General features: G+C 51.0%; 1 protein-coding gene across 2 annotated transcripts in view; it reads left to right on the forward strand.

Moving 5' to 3' along the window:
* Positions 1-17,144, forward strand: part of IGF2R (insulin like growth factor 2 receptor) — a 105,367-nt gene that overhangs the window by 59,510 nt on the left and 28,713 nt on the right. For both annotated transcript variants that reach the window (XM_047858262.1, XM_047858261.1), the window contains exons 16-29: positions 314-491; positions 1,123-1,238; positions 1,719-1,887; positions 3,120-3,299; positions 6,018-6,119; positions 7,415-7,516; positions 9,852-10,047; positions 11,365-11,535; positions 12,074-12,217; positions 12,301-12,476; positions 12,756-12,843; positions 13,325-13,540; positions 14,389-14,519; positions 14,771-14,868. In XM_047858262.1, coding sequence (XP_047714218.1) covers positions 314-491; positions 1,123-1,238; positions 1,719-1,887; positions 3,120-3,299; positions 6,018-6,119; positions 7,415-7,516; positions 9,852-10,047; positions 11,365-11,535; positions 12,074-12,217; positions 12,301-12,476; positions 12,756-12,843; positions 13,325-13,540; positions 14,389-14,519; positions 14,771-14,868 — 2,067 coding nt within the window. The remainder of the gene's footprint in view (positions 1-313; positions 492-1,122; positions 1,239-1,718; positions 1,888-3,119; positions 3,300-6,017; positions 6,120-7,414; positions 7,517-9,851; positions 10,048-11,364; positions 11,536-12,073; positions 12,218-12,300; positions 12,477-12,755; positions 12,844-13,324; positions 13,541-14,388; positions 14,520-14,770; positions 14,869-17,144) is intronic.

Consider the following 17,144-nt stretch of genomic DNA (forward strand, 5'->3'; position numbering starts at 1 on the left):
GAATTTACATAATTCCTTCTGAGTCGCTTGCATTTCTGGGTTGTGAGATAGTTAGCACACGGTTCTCCGTTGGGCGTGGTATCGGTTCAGGTGAGGCGTCGTACGTTAAACCAAGCGTGCTGAGCGTGGCCCTGGGTCCTGGCGTGGGGGTGGGGCTGCCCTCTGCCCCACCGCAGACCCTGGTGATCTGCAGCCCTGGAGCATGGACATTGCCCCCACCACACTGCTCGGTGGCCGTTTCGCCCGTGTTCCAGCACTGCAGTGCTTCTGGCCTTGGTATCCTTTCTGAGAGACGTTTGTTTGCTTGTTTTAGTGATGACAAGGCTTGGAACTTGGGACTGAGTAATGCTAAACTTTCCTATTACAACGGGATGATCCAGTTGAACTACAGAGACGGCACACCCTATAACAACGAAAAGCATACACCAAGAGCCACGTTGATCACCTTCCTTTGTGACCGGGACGCGGGAGTCGGTCTCCCTGAGTATCAGGTAGGAACTGTGCAGTGTGTGGGTGAGCCAAGAGGGAGAGAGTGGCAGTCCCGTCGAGGTGGGGGAAAGGAAGACGGTGGGTGGGACAGGGCTGCTGACTTTCCTGGAGTGGGATGAGGCTCTAACCACAGGTGAGGTGTGAGCTCTGGGCTTTTCTGGGGATAAACCATCACGTCGTCTGGCTCCCTGATGCCTACACAGGAGCCTATCGTGGGCCCTTTATTTAGACGCAGAGCTATTATTAGTCTGGTGTCCTGGCCAAATCATCATCTCCTGTGATTTTAATTAATCCTTTTAGATTTGCCAGGGTACGTAGGCAGTATTCATTTTCTGAGCTGTTTATTCGTTCAGTGGGCTGTGTACCTCAATGGTAACCCACCACCCGGTTGGCTTTGGGGACAAAACTCGTATCAAAAATCAGCCCTCAGTGCCACTTAGCAGAGGGTAGATTTCCATCTTAATTTATTCCTGGGAGATCTTCATGTCAGTAAGACAGACGTAGATGGACAAAGTAGACCGTCTTTCCTATAGTTCTTACCGACGGAAAATGCCCGTCATTTTGTAAATGCTGGCTTTAATAACATTCCCTTTTTTCTTTGCCATCCCATGTCTCTCCCTGTCATGTGACCAGGAGGAAGACAACTCTACCTACAACTTCCGGTGGTACACCAGTTACGCCTGCCCGGAGGAGCCCCTGGAGTGTGTGGTGACCGACCCCTCTACGCTGGAGCAGTATGATCTCTCCAGGTGAGGCCAGGGTCAGCCTGGCCTTGGCCTTGGCCCTGGCCCGGGTCCAGCGTAGTGCTAAGCTGGCTTAGGCTTCGCTGGTGAGCACGTAGCTGAGTTGGTAACGGGGAGTCAAGTAGGTTGTGGGGGTGCAGGACCAAGATGGAGAGTTTTAAACAGAAAGAATTCTAACAGTGGTGTGGTAGGCTTTGTGACATCCACTGCTCCTTGCCACAGCAAAGCCTCAGTCTTCAGCTGCATGGTTTGAAACAGGGATTGTCAGTACAGAGGTGCGGGGGAAGGGGGCAGTGCACGGTCTGCTGAATACTGACTTCAGTGAAAGTCGAGATACTCGTGGGTGTTATGAGTCACGGTGAGCTAAACTCCATAGTTTGAATGGCAGGGCATGTTTCATTCTGTGTGTCCTCAACCACCTAGAAATGAATCGTCAGGCTGAAATCCGTTAGCATTAAAAGCGTGCATTTTGCTTTGAAATTTTAGCCTGGCAAAATCCGAAGGTGGTCGTGGAGGAAACTGGTACGCCATGGACAACGCGGGCGAGCGCAGCACGTGGCGGAAATACTACATCAATGTGTGTCGACCCCTGAACCCGGTGCCGGGCTGTGATCGATATGCGTCGGCTTGCCAGATGAAATACAAGAACGATCAGGTGAGCCTGCCCTCCCCAGTAGTGTCGTTTTCCCCGCCGCCCCCAGCACATGACTCAGTGGGCGGAGGTGGTTATTTTGGGACTTCCAGATCAAAGTAGGCCTGGCTGCTGAAGTGAAGCCCTGTGAGCAGGAGTGGGGCCCCAGCGTAAACTCATCCGCCCCCCGCTCCCCCACCGATGTGGTTGTGCTTGAGTCATTGTTCAGATTTAGAACTGCACGAAATGCCCAGTGCTGGTGACCTCTGATCTCCATACAGGAGAGGACGCTCCTAATGGTATGTCCAGCCTGAGTTCAAAAGTGTCTTTGAGGCCAGTAGATGTCTGTAAAGAATAGTTTTGCTTCCAAAAGCTCACGAGGGGGAAGCCGGCTTGGGAGAGCTGCCGTGGCCGAACAGATCCACGCGTGAGCTCTCACTTGGGGCGCCAGGCTGTGCTGCATCATCGATTGAATGCAGTTACTGCCAGAGTTTCAGTACGTTTCCCTGTGCTCCTCGGACATGGCGAATCTTGAAATAAAGATGTACGTGTGCTTCCTTAAAAAGAGCACGTCGGGAATGGGCTTTTCCTGGCACATGTTACGTGGCCGCTTGGAGGGGTTTTCCAGGAAGCTGGTGAGCGCACTCTGGTGGTCGAGAGTGAAGTTCCCTGCTGTGTTCACACGTGTGCATACGTGTGTGCGTGCTTTGTTGGAGCAGTGACTTCGGGGGGTAGTCGGTCCTCCTCGTTCGCGGGTTCTGTATTTGAGATTCGCTCACTTGCCTGCACGGATTTGTGGCCCACACTCAAATCTGGCCGTGCTTCTGGTCCTCCATGGACATGTCCACCGTCTCCTGTTGGCTCTCCTGCTGGGACAACAGTGGAGCGGAGACAGGAGGGGCGGGGGCTGGTGGGAAGGGCAGCGCCAGAAGCTCCTGGTTCTGGGCCAGGTGGACAAGGGTTGAGTCCTGCCTTGGATGCCTGTTAGCCGGGCAGCCTCAGACAAGTCACTCAGCACGTCTGAACCTCCTTTCCCTTTTTGTAAAATGAGGAAAATAGAACCTGCCAGCATGAGTTGTTTTCGGGATTTGAGACCGTCATCTCTGTGGGATGTGTGTACGTAAAGGTGCGTGATCCCTTTGGAATGATGGTTCAGCGTCTGTGGTGACTTTACAGACACGAGAATCACATGTACCAGCAGTGAAGTCCTGTGTTCTCTTTGGAGGGGAAAGCCCAATAGACGCGTTTGTTTGCAGGGTTCCTTTTCTGAGACTGTCTCCATCGGCAACTTGGGGGTCGCAAAGACGGGCCCCATGGTGGAGGACAGCGGCAGCCTCCTTTTAGAGTACGTGAACGGCTCAGCGTGCACCACCAGCGACGGGAGGCTCACCACCTACACCACCAGGATCCATCTCGTCTGTTCCCGGGGCAGCCTGGTAAGGCGCTGTGTGTTGCCCACGGTCTTGGTTCCTTTGGGTCTTTTGTGACTGAGAACCAGCTGACGTGTCTCTTGTGGAGATGAGCGAGTCTCGAGTGGAGTTTTCTCTCTGGCTTGTGTGGACTCCATTCTGTCCCTTACTTCTTGTCAGCTGGTGATCTGAGAATCCTGGCGGCAGAAAGGGTCTTTGAGACAATTTCACCCAAACCCCAGCATTCATAGATGAGGAAGCTGGGGCACGATGCCGCTCTGATTCACAGATAAATGATGAAGATTATATGTGTGAAACGTGGGCAATCAAGGATAAAAAATTAAGGCTAGGAAGTAGAGAAAGTGATAGAGATTGCTTTTGGCCCTGAGTTCCTTAGCCAGGGTAGAATAGAAGAGAAACCCCAAATAAAGATGCTTATGTACCGTCCCAATTGTTTTTCTAAAAAAAAAAAGTTGGTAAAAAATGTATAACATAATTGGGGCGCCTGGGTGGCTCAGTCGGTGGAGCGTCCGACTTTGGCTCAGGTTCAAGAGTTCAAGCCCTGCATCAGGCTCCATGCTCACAGCTTGGAGCCTGCAGCCTGCTTTGGATTCTGTGTCTCCCTCTCTCTCTGCCTCTCCCCCACTCATGTTCTCTCTCTGTCTCAAAAATAAAGATAAACATTAAGAAAAAATTGAAAGCGTATAACATAAAAGGTACCATTTAAACCACCTTTAGGTATACAGTTCAGTGGCATTAGATACATGCACGATGTTATGCACCATCCCTGGCACTCCTTTCCAGAACGTGGCTATCCCAAATCCAATTGCTTTTTTTACCTGGAGTTTTACATTTATATCTGGGTCACGTGCTTTTTGGGTAATTATTCAAAGTCTTAGGTGAATGCACAGTGGAGGTAATAGAATTCATGTTTGTTATCAAATAACTTAAAGGGTCAGGTACACATTTGAAGGGTCTGTTCCAGCTTCCTGTAGTTTCTTTGGAACGAACGGCAAAATGTGTTCAGTCCTCAGCAGTCTGTTGGACTTTGTCACATACATTCCAGTTGCCTCGCAGACCCCAAGTTCTCAGTGTCATTTGCCAACTCGTGATTTTTTTCCGAGAGACGATTTCTTCAGAGGTCAAGGAGGGGTCTCTGATAAGGGGATGAAATCCCTAGCTGGACGGGCATGGGCCCACGTCGTGCAAGGTGTTCCATGACTGAACTGTAAGCGTGCTCCTTGAGTAGCCTGGGGATGGGTTGGCTGTTTCCTTCCTCAGTCTCAGGAAGAACTCCTGGCTGCCCAGCCCAGCCCTCGCCACCTCCTGGGCATGTCTGTGTCCCCTCCTTGGAGCCTTGCCCACCTCCCCTTCTCACTGCGGTTTCTTGTTCCCACGGAGATACTGGACTGTTCCAGAAGGTTCTCTGGGATCCTTAGTTTTTCAGCTTCCCTGTGACACCTCATGCGGGCAGCGTTCTGCAGTCTTCAGAGCAGCTTCGCGTCGTCACTGTATCTCTGAGTACTTGTGTGGGGCTTGGTACACACGGTGGGCCCCAGACACCATGAACAGAGGTCGTGTTGCAGAGTTCTGCAAGCCACAGAACTTTCAGAACTTTCACTGTTAAAGCAGCACCTTTTCACAACCAGTGTAGGGCAGAAGGCACAGATTTTTTTTTTTTTTAAGGATTTTTAAAACTTTATTTATTTTGAGAGAGGAGGGGGGGCAGGGAGAGAATCCCAAGCAAGCTCCACACTGTCAGCACAGAGCCTGAGGCGGGGCTTGAACCCACCAACTGTGAGATCGAGAGTCAGACGCTTAACGCCTGAGCCACCCAGGCGCCCCAGGACAGATGTGTTTTTATCTTACTGTTAGAGATGCTGAGGCTGAGGGGGGCGGGGAGGGGGGGCACTTCCAGGCCAGAGGGTGCTTGGTGGGTAAGGTGTGGGCTCGCCATCAGGTGCCCAATGTGTCCTCCTGTGAGCCTGGGCAGGTGTCCTGACTCTCTGTGCCTCTGTTTGCTCACCTGTGTATAGATGGTAGGTGATTACAGAACCTGGTTCCCAGGTCATTATGAGGCTCGGTTGAGAAATGCTAATAAAACACAGTGGTAAATGCTCTCTCAGCACAAGCTGCTGTTCCCTGTAACGAGGCAGAGCTCCCACAGGAGGCGGTGCGGCGCATGTTTGGGCAACATTTCACTGAAACACACCCAGGACAGTGCACACATTGTAAGTTACCGGCAGCCGGTGAACCCTCACGCGTTGAGCAGGACTTTGCAGCCAGACCCCACACGGTGGCAGTGCTCACAGCGCCCGCGAGGCTCCCTGTGACCCTTCCAGGCTCCTCTGTACCCTCGGTCCCCGGTTCTGAGCTTCTGTCAGTAAAATCTCCCACGCCGGGGTCTTTTGTGTCTTTCTTACGTTCCATACTCTTGGCGTGGAGTGTTTTTCAACAGCGTGGACTTAAACCCAGATCTGGACCCCAATTCTGCCATTCACTGCCACGTGACCTCGGGTAAACTTCTTGACATCTGAGCACGAGAGGTAGTATGTCCTTAGTGGGAATAATAGGACATGAAATTGTAATTAGGGAGTGCGCACTGAGCACCTAGTCTGTCGCTGACGCATAATTAAACTAAGTTCAGTAGACTTTAGCGCTTTGTATGTGCTAGGCTAGTAGTCCCTTGGTGAGATCGAGTTCCATCTCCTTATACTGACTGTTACTCTGCATTTAACCTTTCAGAATACCCACCCCATATTTTCTCTCAGTTGGGAGTGTGTGGTTAGTTTCCTGTGGAACACAGAAGCCGCCTGTCCCATCCAAATCATGACAGACACAAAACAGGTATGTGTGCTGTCCCGGGTTGTCTCGCCGCCCTGCTCCTGGATATGCGCCCCCCGGTGCCCCCGCTCTGCGCCCACCCCTTCCCTCGTGCTTCCAAACCTGTTCCTGGCTTCTCCATTTCCCGTGCCTTGGCATCAGGCATCTGGGCGTCCCCCCGCATTGCTCTCCCGGAGACCCCGGCTCGCAGGTGCTGGGCTGAGAACCAGACCCTGGGCTTTACTCCCCTATTACTATAGATTCCTTCCTTTTTCTCCATTGCCCTGTCCCTTCTGTGTTGTGGTGGCACTCTAGCGGGCTCTGGGGGTTCTCCATCACCGTAGAGATGTGGGGGCTTGTCACTGCAGCACCTAAAACGTTCCAGTGCCCTGTCATCTGCGGGATCTGGCCTGTTTCAATGTGATGCTCACGGTTTTCAAGCTCTGATCCTGGCCCTGTTACTGCCGTTGCTTCTACGTGCCTGTTGCCGTCCTGGCTTATCCTGCTCTTTGGCCTTGGCCTGTGTTCTTGCCCTTGGGTGGCCCCCCCCCCCCCCCCCCGCAGAGCCGTGAGCTGGTGACCTGTTGTTTTCACGGCGCTGGCTGTGTTCCTTGTGCTCAGTCTTCCTCCTTTCCCTCTCCTTCTAAAAGCTCTGCTTTCACAGTAGAGCCCAGGCCCACCTAAACGAAGGTTCCCACAGGGTCCTGGGCCTGTGGTGCCGGGGAAGGGTAGGGATGGCGGGATGCTGCCCTGCGTCCTCGGTCATGCTCTCTGGGGTTGGGACCCCTGATGCTTCCCCTGAACTGCCGGACTGTGCAGAAGAAAGATGTGGGGGGAGGGTAAGGTTTATGACGTCTCCTAGAGGAGAAGGGATGGTGAGGTACCTCATCATGCCTCCCGTTATCATGGTCTTTAAGTGAATGCCTGAAATAGAAAAAGGAACACTTAAACCAACTTTCTAAAGTTTTTCTTTTTTTTTTTTTTAAATTATTTATGGGTTACGTATGGTTTCTAACTAACTTTTCCCTTGAGGGTCAGCGGTGGTCTCCTTATTTAGGTAAATATCGTAGCCTTGAGAGCTTTCAGGTAAGTTTAATATTTGTCAGCCTGGTATCACACCTGGGCAGACCGCAGGGGCCGTATCTGAAGGGGCTGGTGCGGATGGATGCATGGGGCCGCTTTTCTGACAGGGGTTTCAGGTCAGTGGAGAAGCACATGTTTTGTGAGGTCCATACACACAGGTTTGCGAGGGCGCTCCATATTGGCCGTGTTCTTGTGGGATTGGTTTGAATGTATCTCTTCCCCTGTTGTTTCTGCAGGCCTGTTCTATAAGGGACCCGAACAGTGGGTTTGTGTTTGATCTTAACCCATTGAACAATACCCAAGGATACGTGCTCTTAGGCATTGGAAAGACTTTTGTGGTAAGAGTTACATGATGAATTTCTAGTTTGCTTTGAAACAAGGAGAACGTGCGTGTAAGTCATCTGCCGCTGGTGCATGCTGGTGGCAGGTGTCTTTAGGAATGGTCCAGGGCAGTGTGGTGGCAGCTGTTACCCAGGAAGAGGTGAAAGAATCCAGATTTGAGGGGAGAGGGAGGTAAAACTTCCACTCACTGCTGTAGTACAGACATGAGGGTGACATTTTTCAGAAAAGAAATTCTTAATCTGTTGCTGTGTGTCTAGAGCAGTGGTCCTGGGCCAGCAGCATTGGCGTCACCCCGGAATTTGTTAGAAATATAAATTCTTGTGGGGTGGGTTCATCAGTTTCTTTTGACCAGCTGCCAGGTGATTCTGATGCCCACTGGAGTCAGAACCACCAGTCAGGAGGAAATGGTACTTACGTTACCCTATAAAAGGGAAACAACCTGGGGTGGCTGTGTTCTGGATTCTTCTGAGAGCACTTCCTTCAGTGATAGCCTGATATTCTGTCCGGAGCAGCAAGGTGGAAAACCCCCACGTAATGCTGTTCTGTTACGAACTAAGCATTGCTGGAAAGAAAGAACACACGCGTATGTGTATATATATACACGCATATATGTATATGTATGTGTGTATATACATGTGTATATATGTTAGCTTGTGTATATGTATATATGTACATAGATACATTTGTTTAAATTTTTGCAGCACAGCCACATGGGAAGGAGAGAATACCCTTTGAGAACAGGAAGTTGGGATAAGAATGTCTTACGTGAATTTGACACAGAGGGGAATTTGTCGGTGTAGAAGAGCATACAGCTTGTCCCACAGGCTGGGGGGGATACCCGAACAGGGTTTGTCCCTCAGCAGCACTTTGGCTGGTCATCTACCCACCCCCAGGCCCCAAACTGCTGCTATAGGGTTCGGTTAATAATAGGTTTATAATAGGTGCGAGTGTATATGGCCACCTGTAAGTGTGAGAAGCAGACAAGAACGTTGTCGACCCACATAGAGGACACGCTGGAAGATAGTAACCCTTATAAAGAACACACTAGAAGCAGCCCAGAGAGCCTCTGCCTTGTGTGCGCTAGCAGGGGCACTGGGTGGTGCCAGCTGTGTCTGGGCTCCTGGGTGCCACCAGGAGAACCATCTGCTTAGGCCAGCGCCACCCACCAGCCGCCTACCCGGCTTTGTCCCCTTGCCACCCGGTCCTCCCGGGCTCGGTGGCCCCCGGATATGCCCAGCGGCCTCCCCACGCTGCTGAAGCTGCCGACATCTCCGAGGGTGCCTGAACACCCCCGATCAGAGGGGCCTACAGATGCAGGCCCACAGGACAGCCGGTGCCCACAGCCTGGCAGAGCAAGCCCAAGCTTCTCTCAGCTCTGTGGTTCACTTGCAGGCAAGTCAAGTCCACAGAAAGGAAAGGGAACCTACATCCAAATTTCGTTAAACCACGGCCTCCCGCGCACGGCCCGCACGGCTGCTGAGCACTTGCGTTGGCTGTAGTCCCGATGGGCCGTTTCCCGAGTAGGAAGCTTTGGTCTTTTAAGAAAAGCTGACCTTGGGGCGCCTGGGTGGCGCAGTCGGTTAAGCGTCCGACTTCAGCCAGGTCACGATCTCGCGGTCCGTGAGTTCGAGCCCCGGGTCAGGCTCTGGGCTGATGGCTCAGAGCCTGGAGCCTGTTTCCGATTCTGTGTCTCCCTCTCTCTCTGCCCCTCCCCCGTTCATGCTCTGTCTCTCTCTGTCCCAAAAATAAATAAAAACGTTGAAAAAAAAAAAAATTAAAAAAAAAAAAAAAAAAAGAAAAGCTGACCTTGATTTTGTGCACGTTGTCCGTGAACACTTAACAGATGTAGAGAAGTCTTTCCTTTCTGCGTCTTCGTACCACAGAACATATTTAGCTTCATTTGCATGATAGAATGATACCGGTGTCTTTAGGAAGTACAGGGGATGTTTGCTCCTGGTTCCTTGTAACTGACATTTCAACTCTACACAGTTTCTCTAATATTGAAAATGGTGTCATAGTCTGCTCTACATATATGTTCCCTCTTGTAGATGGGGCATCGTTCTATGTAATGCATCTTCGGCATTTAGAGATACGGGGCTGTGTAAATAAATATGTGTTTATTATTCCCTAGAAGCAGTTTATGTGTGTTGCCATTTGGATTTTGAATTTTGCATTGTGTACTAACTTCTGGATTTAAGTGCCCAAACGTGTAAATTGGTAACTTGAATACTAACTAGTTAGCCTCCCAGGGTTTGAGTTGCTAGGGCTCTTGTTTGTGCTGAGTTACATGGCCTGTGTTAACGCATGTGGCTCTTGCTGTCCGGCCTGCAGTTCAACGTGTGTGGCACAATGCCAGCCTGTGGCACCTTCGATGGAAAACCAGCCTCTGGCTGTGAGGCGGAAACCGAGACAAAAGACCTGAAGAATCTGAAGCCAGAAAGGCAGGTTGGACTCGAGAAAACCCTCCAGCTGTCTACCGAGGGCTTTATAACTCTGACCTACAAGGGGCCTCTTTACCCTTCCACAGGTGAGCTCAGAACCAGGTTATTTTGCCACTAACGCGTGTCCTGGTGGCTCTGTGCGTGTCTGTGAACCTCCTGAGCGTGTAGGGTACGCGACCATGCAGCACTCCCCTGCCCTCCAGCCTCTGGGCCATGGCATTGCACACACGAGTCCTCTGTGCTCTGCCAGGCCCCTCGCGTGTGATCCTGTTAAGTGTCGGGACCACACTATTGACGGTCCCCGTGCCTGTCCTTCCCCCAGGCTCCTAACGTTAGGCCCCTTGGCGGTTCTGGGATGTAAAGCCGTGTGACCTCAGGCTTGTCGTGTAGCCTCTTTGCTTCGGTCTCCTCCTGTCTCAGATGGGGATGATGACATTACCTGCCACCTCTGTGGATGGCTGCAGGAGATGACGTGCTGGTGGCTGTGGGGTCTTCACCCATTGCGGCCGCTGAGCCAGCACGCTTCCTCGGTTCCCCTCGCTGCAGGAGCCCTTTGGTGGTCGTCCTGTTTTTTCCCTCGCCCGCCCTCCACCCCCGAGCGCTCTGTGTTCGACAGAGTGATGGTTCAAGTGTTTAGATCGTGCCATTCCCAGCCACTTGCGCCCGGACTAGAGGCCAGTGCTGTCACAGAGGCTGCGGGACGGGATTCCCCCTTCTTGCTCAGTCCTGCCGACCTCCTGCTTCTGAAACCATTGAGACTCCCTCTCACCCACCCTCCCCTCCTGAGCTTCTGTCTCTGCTCTTGCCCCAGCCCAAGGTGCTCCCCCCTTAAGATGGCCCTGGGGTCCCTTTCTTCACCTTCTTCGGGTATCAGCTCAGGTGTCCCTTTCCCAGTGAGGCCAGCCCCCTCCTTAAAACCCCCACCACCTGGGGGTCTCTCATGTCTGGGCCTGCTGCATTTTCCTTCCATCAACTTCCCGCCGTCTGGCGAGCCCTAGACTGCATTCCACGTGCTTCGTGTTGGGGCCGCCGGGCTGGAGTGTAAGCTCCTAGGAGGGCAGGGATCGCTTCTGGTTCTTTCACTCTGCGTGTGGAAGGAACTTAGCGAGTGGTGTTGAATAAGCCGGTGATGTTAGCTAGCGTTGGGGTTGAGGAAAGGATGTTGCATGTGCATATTTTCTAGAATATGAGACCGCAGGACTGTCAGGCTCACCCTGTAAACCCATTGTCGTGTGGGTCACTGTGGCAGTGAACACGGCCACTCTGTAGTTGACATCAGCCCCCTTGAGACAGACCCAGTGCTGTGATGTCATCATTTTAGAGGGTGGCTGTGAGGTTTGTTCCCAGTGGGGGCATTGTCCTGTTGCTCTGTTTCTTAAAACCTGGCCTCCCTTGTTCCCCAGGGACTGCTGATGCTTTTATCATCCGCTTTGTTTGCAACGATGATGCCTACCCAGGAATCCCCAAGTTCCTGCATCAGGACATTGACTCTGGCCGGGGAATCCGAGATACTTTCTTTGAGTTTGAGACCGCACTGGCCTGTGTCCCTTCTCCAGTGGATTGCCAGGTCACGGGTAAGGCCGAGAGGACCAGGATCAAGGGTGTGTGTATGTGTGCGTAAGTGTAATCACGTGTGCGTGTGTGGTGTGTTTTATAGGCAGCATGTTTGTGTTCTGTGCTTCTTTGATACCCACACTTGCGGTGTTTCTCTGAAAGAGAATCTGGGTATATAATTAAGAGTTTTAAGCTACGTTTTGTAATCAGAAGCTGCTCAAGAACAGAAGAAAACGCAGGGGAAGAAAGTAAAATACATTCAGAGCTTCTTACTTGAGGACCTAAAAGGCATTAAAGCTCTGTGAGCTGAGCAGTGTCCCCAGGACGCCTCGTGCTTGTGGGGTCCCTGCACCTCCACGTCAGTGGTACTTTGTTGTGAAGGGCGGTTCCGAGGGCCAGAGCCAGTGTATGTGTCTGTGGGAAAAGCCTTGTAGCTTCCTGGGCCCTTCTGATTCCTTAGTGATGACGTCAAGTTCGTGCATCATTGGTCTTCAGTGTGCCGGTGTGCTAACGCTGGCAAGAGAGCAGGGGTAGCTCGTGTGTTTCCGTGTATTTCAGACCTCGCTGGAAACGAGTATGATCTGAGCGGCTTAAGCCAAGTCAGGAAGCCCTGGGCGGCTGTAGACACCTCCGCGGATGGGAGAAAGAGAACTTTCTATTTGAGCGTTTGCACTCCCCTCCCTTATATTCCTGAATGTCATGGTGAGTAGTGAGCATTTGACTCGAGTCGCATCTGCCTTCCTGCTGTCCCCCGCCCCAGACGGACGAACTCCCGGCTCTTTCAGGCAGTGCAGTGGGGTCTTGCCTGGTATCAGAAGACAACAGCCAGAACCTGGGCGTGGTACAGATCAGCCCTCAGGCTGCAGCCAACGGGTCTCTGAGTATCGTCTACGTCAATGGCGACAGGTGTGGGAACCAGCGCTTCTCGACCAGGATAATGTTCGAGTGTGCTCAGACTTTGGTGCGTGAGCTCGTCAGTGAGGACTGGGCCTGCTTGTCAGTGGCTCCATTTCCTGTTTCCCTTCACCCTCTGAACCTTCTCTCTGATTTCACCCTTGGCTATGTTTTCATGGGTTGTAGGCCTTCAGTAGCATTTGACTAGAACATACTGTTTTTTTTTGGGTCTTAACACGTTTAATAAGGCTCATGTATTTTTCTCACGGAGATTGAAGGTTGGGTATTGTGGCTATCTTTGGCTTAAGAAAAAGATAAAAACAGAAGTTGTTGGTTTCTGTTATAGGGATCACCAACATTTCAGCTTCTGGATGATTGTGAGTACGTGTTTGTCTGGAGAACGGTGGAAGCCTGTCCTGTCGTCAGAGTGGAAGGTAAGACCTGGGGCCCGGCTCACTAATGCTGCAAAGGGATGAAGGGGCAGACATTCCAACCAGCATCTGGGTACAAAACTCCGTAGTGATGGCCACACACACGGTCGTGAGATGCTTGTTAGTAGATGGATAATTTCTTATCCTAGAGTTGTTTTTTACTCCACTGCCTTGCCACCTTTACCAGGGACATCTTCCCTCACCTACTCGGAGTGACGGCTTATTGGCTTCTCACCTGTGAGAACCGTAACTTGAGGTTTTGTGTGGTTAAGTGGACCTTCACCCTGTGACCCAGGCTTTTCTAGAACGCTGTTTGACAGGCAGTTTGTGTAATGTTACAAGCATGATGGGATGATGTGGAAATGGCATTTAATGCTTATTTTAAGACCGTATTCACGTGATTAAAAATTGTAAGACTTTTTGCCCGAGAGAGTGAGTGCGTGTGGAACTGCAATGGTCCTTCGCTTCCCGTGTGTTCTTGAAGGAGACAACTGTGAGGTGAAGGACCCGAGACATGGCAACTTGTACGACCTGAAGCCTCTGGCCGTCAATGACACGGTCGTGAGTGCTGGGGAGTACACCTATTATTTCCGGGTCTGTGGAAAGCTGTCCTCAGACGTCTGCTCCACGGATGACAAGTCCAAGGTGATCTCATCGTGTCAGGAAAAGCGGGGAGCCCTGGGATTTCACAAAGTGGCAGGTACTGTGGGTTTTTCTTACGCTTTTGTGCAAGAATGGAATCGCATATTAAGGTTCATGCTGAAGGTTTCTTCTTTCCAGAGTAGGAAGAAAGCTGCCTTTGGGTGAAATATTCACGTTTCTGATTTCACTTGATTTTCTTAAGCAGAATGCATCGTGGTAGATGTTGCTAGAGCTTATTTTGTTCTTACTTAGCAATTCCAGCTATCGATTCTTTATTGCAACCCAGGGGCACGCTGAAGTAGCCAGTACTTTCTAGAATCAAGTTAGCGGAGATGCATTTAGTATAGGGTGTGGCTATAACTTACAGGGTAGGCCGTTGGTCATGATGCCGTCTCAGCAGCTGGGCAAGTAATACTAGTTTGAGAACTTTTAAATAGGAGTAGCTGGGCGCCTGGGTGGCTCAGTCGGTTGAATGTCCGGCTTCAGATCATGGTGTCACTTGTGAGTTCAAGCCCCACATAGGGCTCTGTTCTGTCAGCCTCTTCATAGCCTCTGTCACCCCCTCTCTGCCTCTTCTCTGCTTACACGCCCGCTCTCTCTCAAATCATAAAAAAAAGAAGAAGAAGAAGTATGCGACATGGTGGTGAATGCGTGGGCAGCCCCTAGGGCCACCCTCTTAGTGACGAGAGCCTGTGCTGCTTGTGCCCACCATGAGACCAGAACACTGTAGCCGTGGACAAGAGGAGGCCGGGTTTTATTCCTCCTGTGGGGCAGTGGGGCAGGGAGTAGGCTCCGGTGCTGGGAGGCCAGACACACGTGCTCTTGTGGCGATTTGTTTGGGGGACGTGACGTGGCTGGGAGACTTTGGGCCCCGAACCTTGTTTTAATCTGGTCATTTCCGAACAGGCCTCCTCACTCAGAAGCTGACTTACGAGAATGGCTTGTTGAAAATGAACTACACTGGGGGGGACACTTGCCACAAGGTGTACCAGCGCTCCACAACCATCTTCTTCTACTGCGACCGTAGCACGCAGAGGGTGAGTGTGGTCACGGCCCACGGGCGTGGCTGCCCCGCTCTTCGAGAGATGCCTCCGCTTCGGCGTTTCAGAGGCCCCTGGTCAGCTGACTGCAAATGCAGTAGTTATGGAAGATGGGTCGAAACCTTGATCAGCGTGTATGGATTTTAACGGACATCACCTCCTTTACTATTTCCATTCTGAAGATTCAAAGTGTGATAAACTACGTGAAGTGTCCCACGTGACATATATGTCGCTCTTCCCTTTTCCAGCCGGTATTTCTCAGGGAGACCTCGGATTGCTCCTACGTGTTCGAGTGGCGAACGCAATATGCCTGCGCACCTTTTGACGTGACCGAGTGTTCATTCAAGTAAGTCCGTGCGTCTCTTGATTCCTTTGGACAGGCTGATGAACTGCGTGCAGTTTTAACAGTTCATGGTCGGGACAGGGTGTTGGCTTAGGTGGTTTCTCCAAGCCTTCATTTCTTCATATTCAAACAAGTACTTGGATCAGGTTAACTCCTGAACCCTTCACAGCTTTGGGTTTCAGTGATCATTTTGTGCTGAGATGCGTACAGGGAAGTGATTGCGATTGGAACAGAAGAAAAACCTTGCATGATTCACAGTGTGAGTGGAATAGAGTGAGCGGGATGTCACCTGGCCTGTGCTCCACCCTGGCACGCTGCTTGTGTGGCGGGGAGAAGGCGTGGAGAGGACAAGGGCGGAGGTGCAGGGGCCGGGGCGTCGGAGACAGTCAGGGGTGCCCAGACAGCAGGTTCTCAGGGGCTGTCAGTGGCTCTTTTGATCTCTGTCGCCTGTGGCTCCTGGGACTGGGTGACTGGCAGCTCCTGAGGTGAAGTAGAGGCCTCTACTGTGTGTGCATTTCAGCGGTTGCCCTTGGAACTATTGCAAAATAGGCATCTTGTGTCCCGTCCCTGGAGGTTTCATCTGTGGTTCTCAACGGTTGGGGGACGTGCTGTCACTTCTGCTCTGTGATGATCCACCTGAAAAGGGTCACAGACTTACAGCACCCAGCCCTAGGGGAAAGTGTAGTCATTTCCATGTTTTCCTTCCCTGTTTTGTTGTGTTCTCTCCTTTTATCTGGGTAAAGTGACAACTTTTTAAGTTTTAGTAATGTGGGAAAGCATACATTCAGTAATATGTGTTTAGCAACTTTGAATCAGAATTTGTTTTGTAATGTTACCTTTTCCAGCTAATGTTTCTTAAGCATTTTCACATGAAACAAATGCATTTCTCATTTCTTTTTTTTTTTTTTTAATTTTTTTTTTTTAACGTTTATTTATTTTTGAGACAGAGAGAGAGCATGAATGGGGGAGGGGCAGAGAGAGAGGGAGACACAGAATCGGAAGCAGGCTCCAGGCTCGGAGCCATCAGCCCAGAGCCCGACGTGGGTCTTGAACTCACGGACCGCGAGATTGTGACCTGAGCTGAAGTCGGACGCTCAACTGACTGAGCCACCCAGGCGCCCCTGCATTTCTCATTTCTAATGGGCGTGAACTATCCTTCTGATAGGCCTAATTCATTCAGCTATTCTCTTTGTGCCACTGGAGACTGTTTTCTGCTTTCTGAGATTTGTGTACAAAGAGTCTTATTTTTGTGCATGAAACCTTTCCCACCAAATATATTTATGCTCAGTTTTTATTTTTATTATTTTTTTGTTTATTTCGAAAGAGCGAGAGTACATGAGCGTGGGAGGGGCAGAGAGAGAGAATCCCAGGCAGGCTCTGTGTTGTTAGTGCAGAGCCCAACGCGGGGCTTGGTCCCACGCACCGTGAGATCGTGACCTGAGCTGAAACCAAGAGCCAGACGCTCAACCAGCTGAGCCACCCAGCTGCCCCAATGCACAATTTTTAAGAGAATTAATGAAATCAAAGGAAAATGGAATCGCCGGTTAAAATGGAAGTTTATACGTGCATATTGTAATGAATTTATAGGAGCGCAAACGTGTGTAAAGGAGGTCACCTTGTCAATAAGGTTTTCTCTGACCGTGCCATCTAAAAACCTCAGTCTTTCTCTGCCACCGGCCCCAAACCTCACATCGCCCTTCCCTGCCTCATTTTTCTCTTCGGCTTTAATTGCCATCTGATATATTGTGTACTTAAAAAAGTTTTTTTTTTCATTCTGTTTATCGTGTTTTCCTTCTACTGGTCATTTCTGTGTCATAAGACAGGTGGTTTTCATCCATTTTGCTCAGTACAGTACCCTCAGTTTTAGCACCTGTCTTGTGAACGAATGAATGAATGCTTCCATTCTCTTATCTCCTGAGTCCTCGTCAAGTGCCATCTGTGACCGCGTCTCTGTCTTCACCCAGACCTGGTGTGTCCCAGGGACAGAGCGTGTGTCTTGCTCACCATTAACACCTCACCGGTGTGGGGCTGGCCCTCAGTAACGGTTCTATTTGGGATTTGTGTAGTAAGTAAGCGTTCAGCCCGAGAAGCGTCGACACCAGTTCATTTTTATCTCAGTGGCCGTTGGTCTCCTCGGGGTCCAACAGCAGGCAGCTGGCCCCGAGGGAGCTCTGAGTGGCCGGCTCTTTGCTTTTGTCCTCTCACTGGCTTGAGCGTGGGGAGCACTTCTCAGGCTTGGTCTCTGCTCTTTTCTGGGTGAATACAGACTTTTGCTGAAC

The sequence above is a fragment of the Prionailurus viverrinus genome, chromosome B2 (genome assembly GCF_022837055.1).
Source record: "Prionailurus viverrinus isolate Anna chromosome B2, UM_Priviv_1.0, whole genome shotgun sequence".
Lineage (NCBI taxonomy): Eukaryota > Metazoa > Chordata > Mammalia > Carnivora > Felidae > Prionailurus > Prionailurus viverrinus.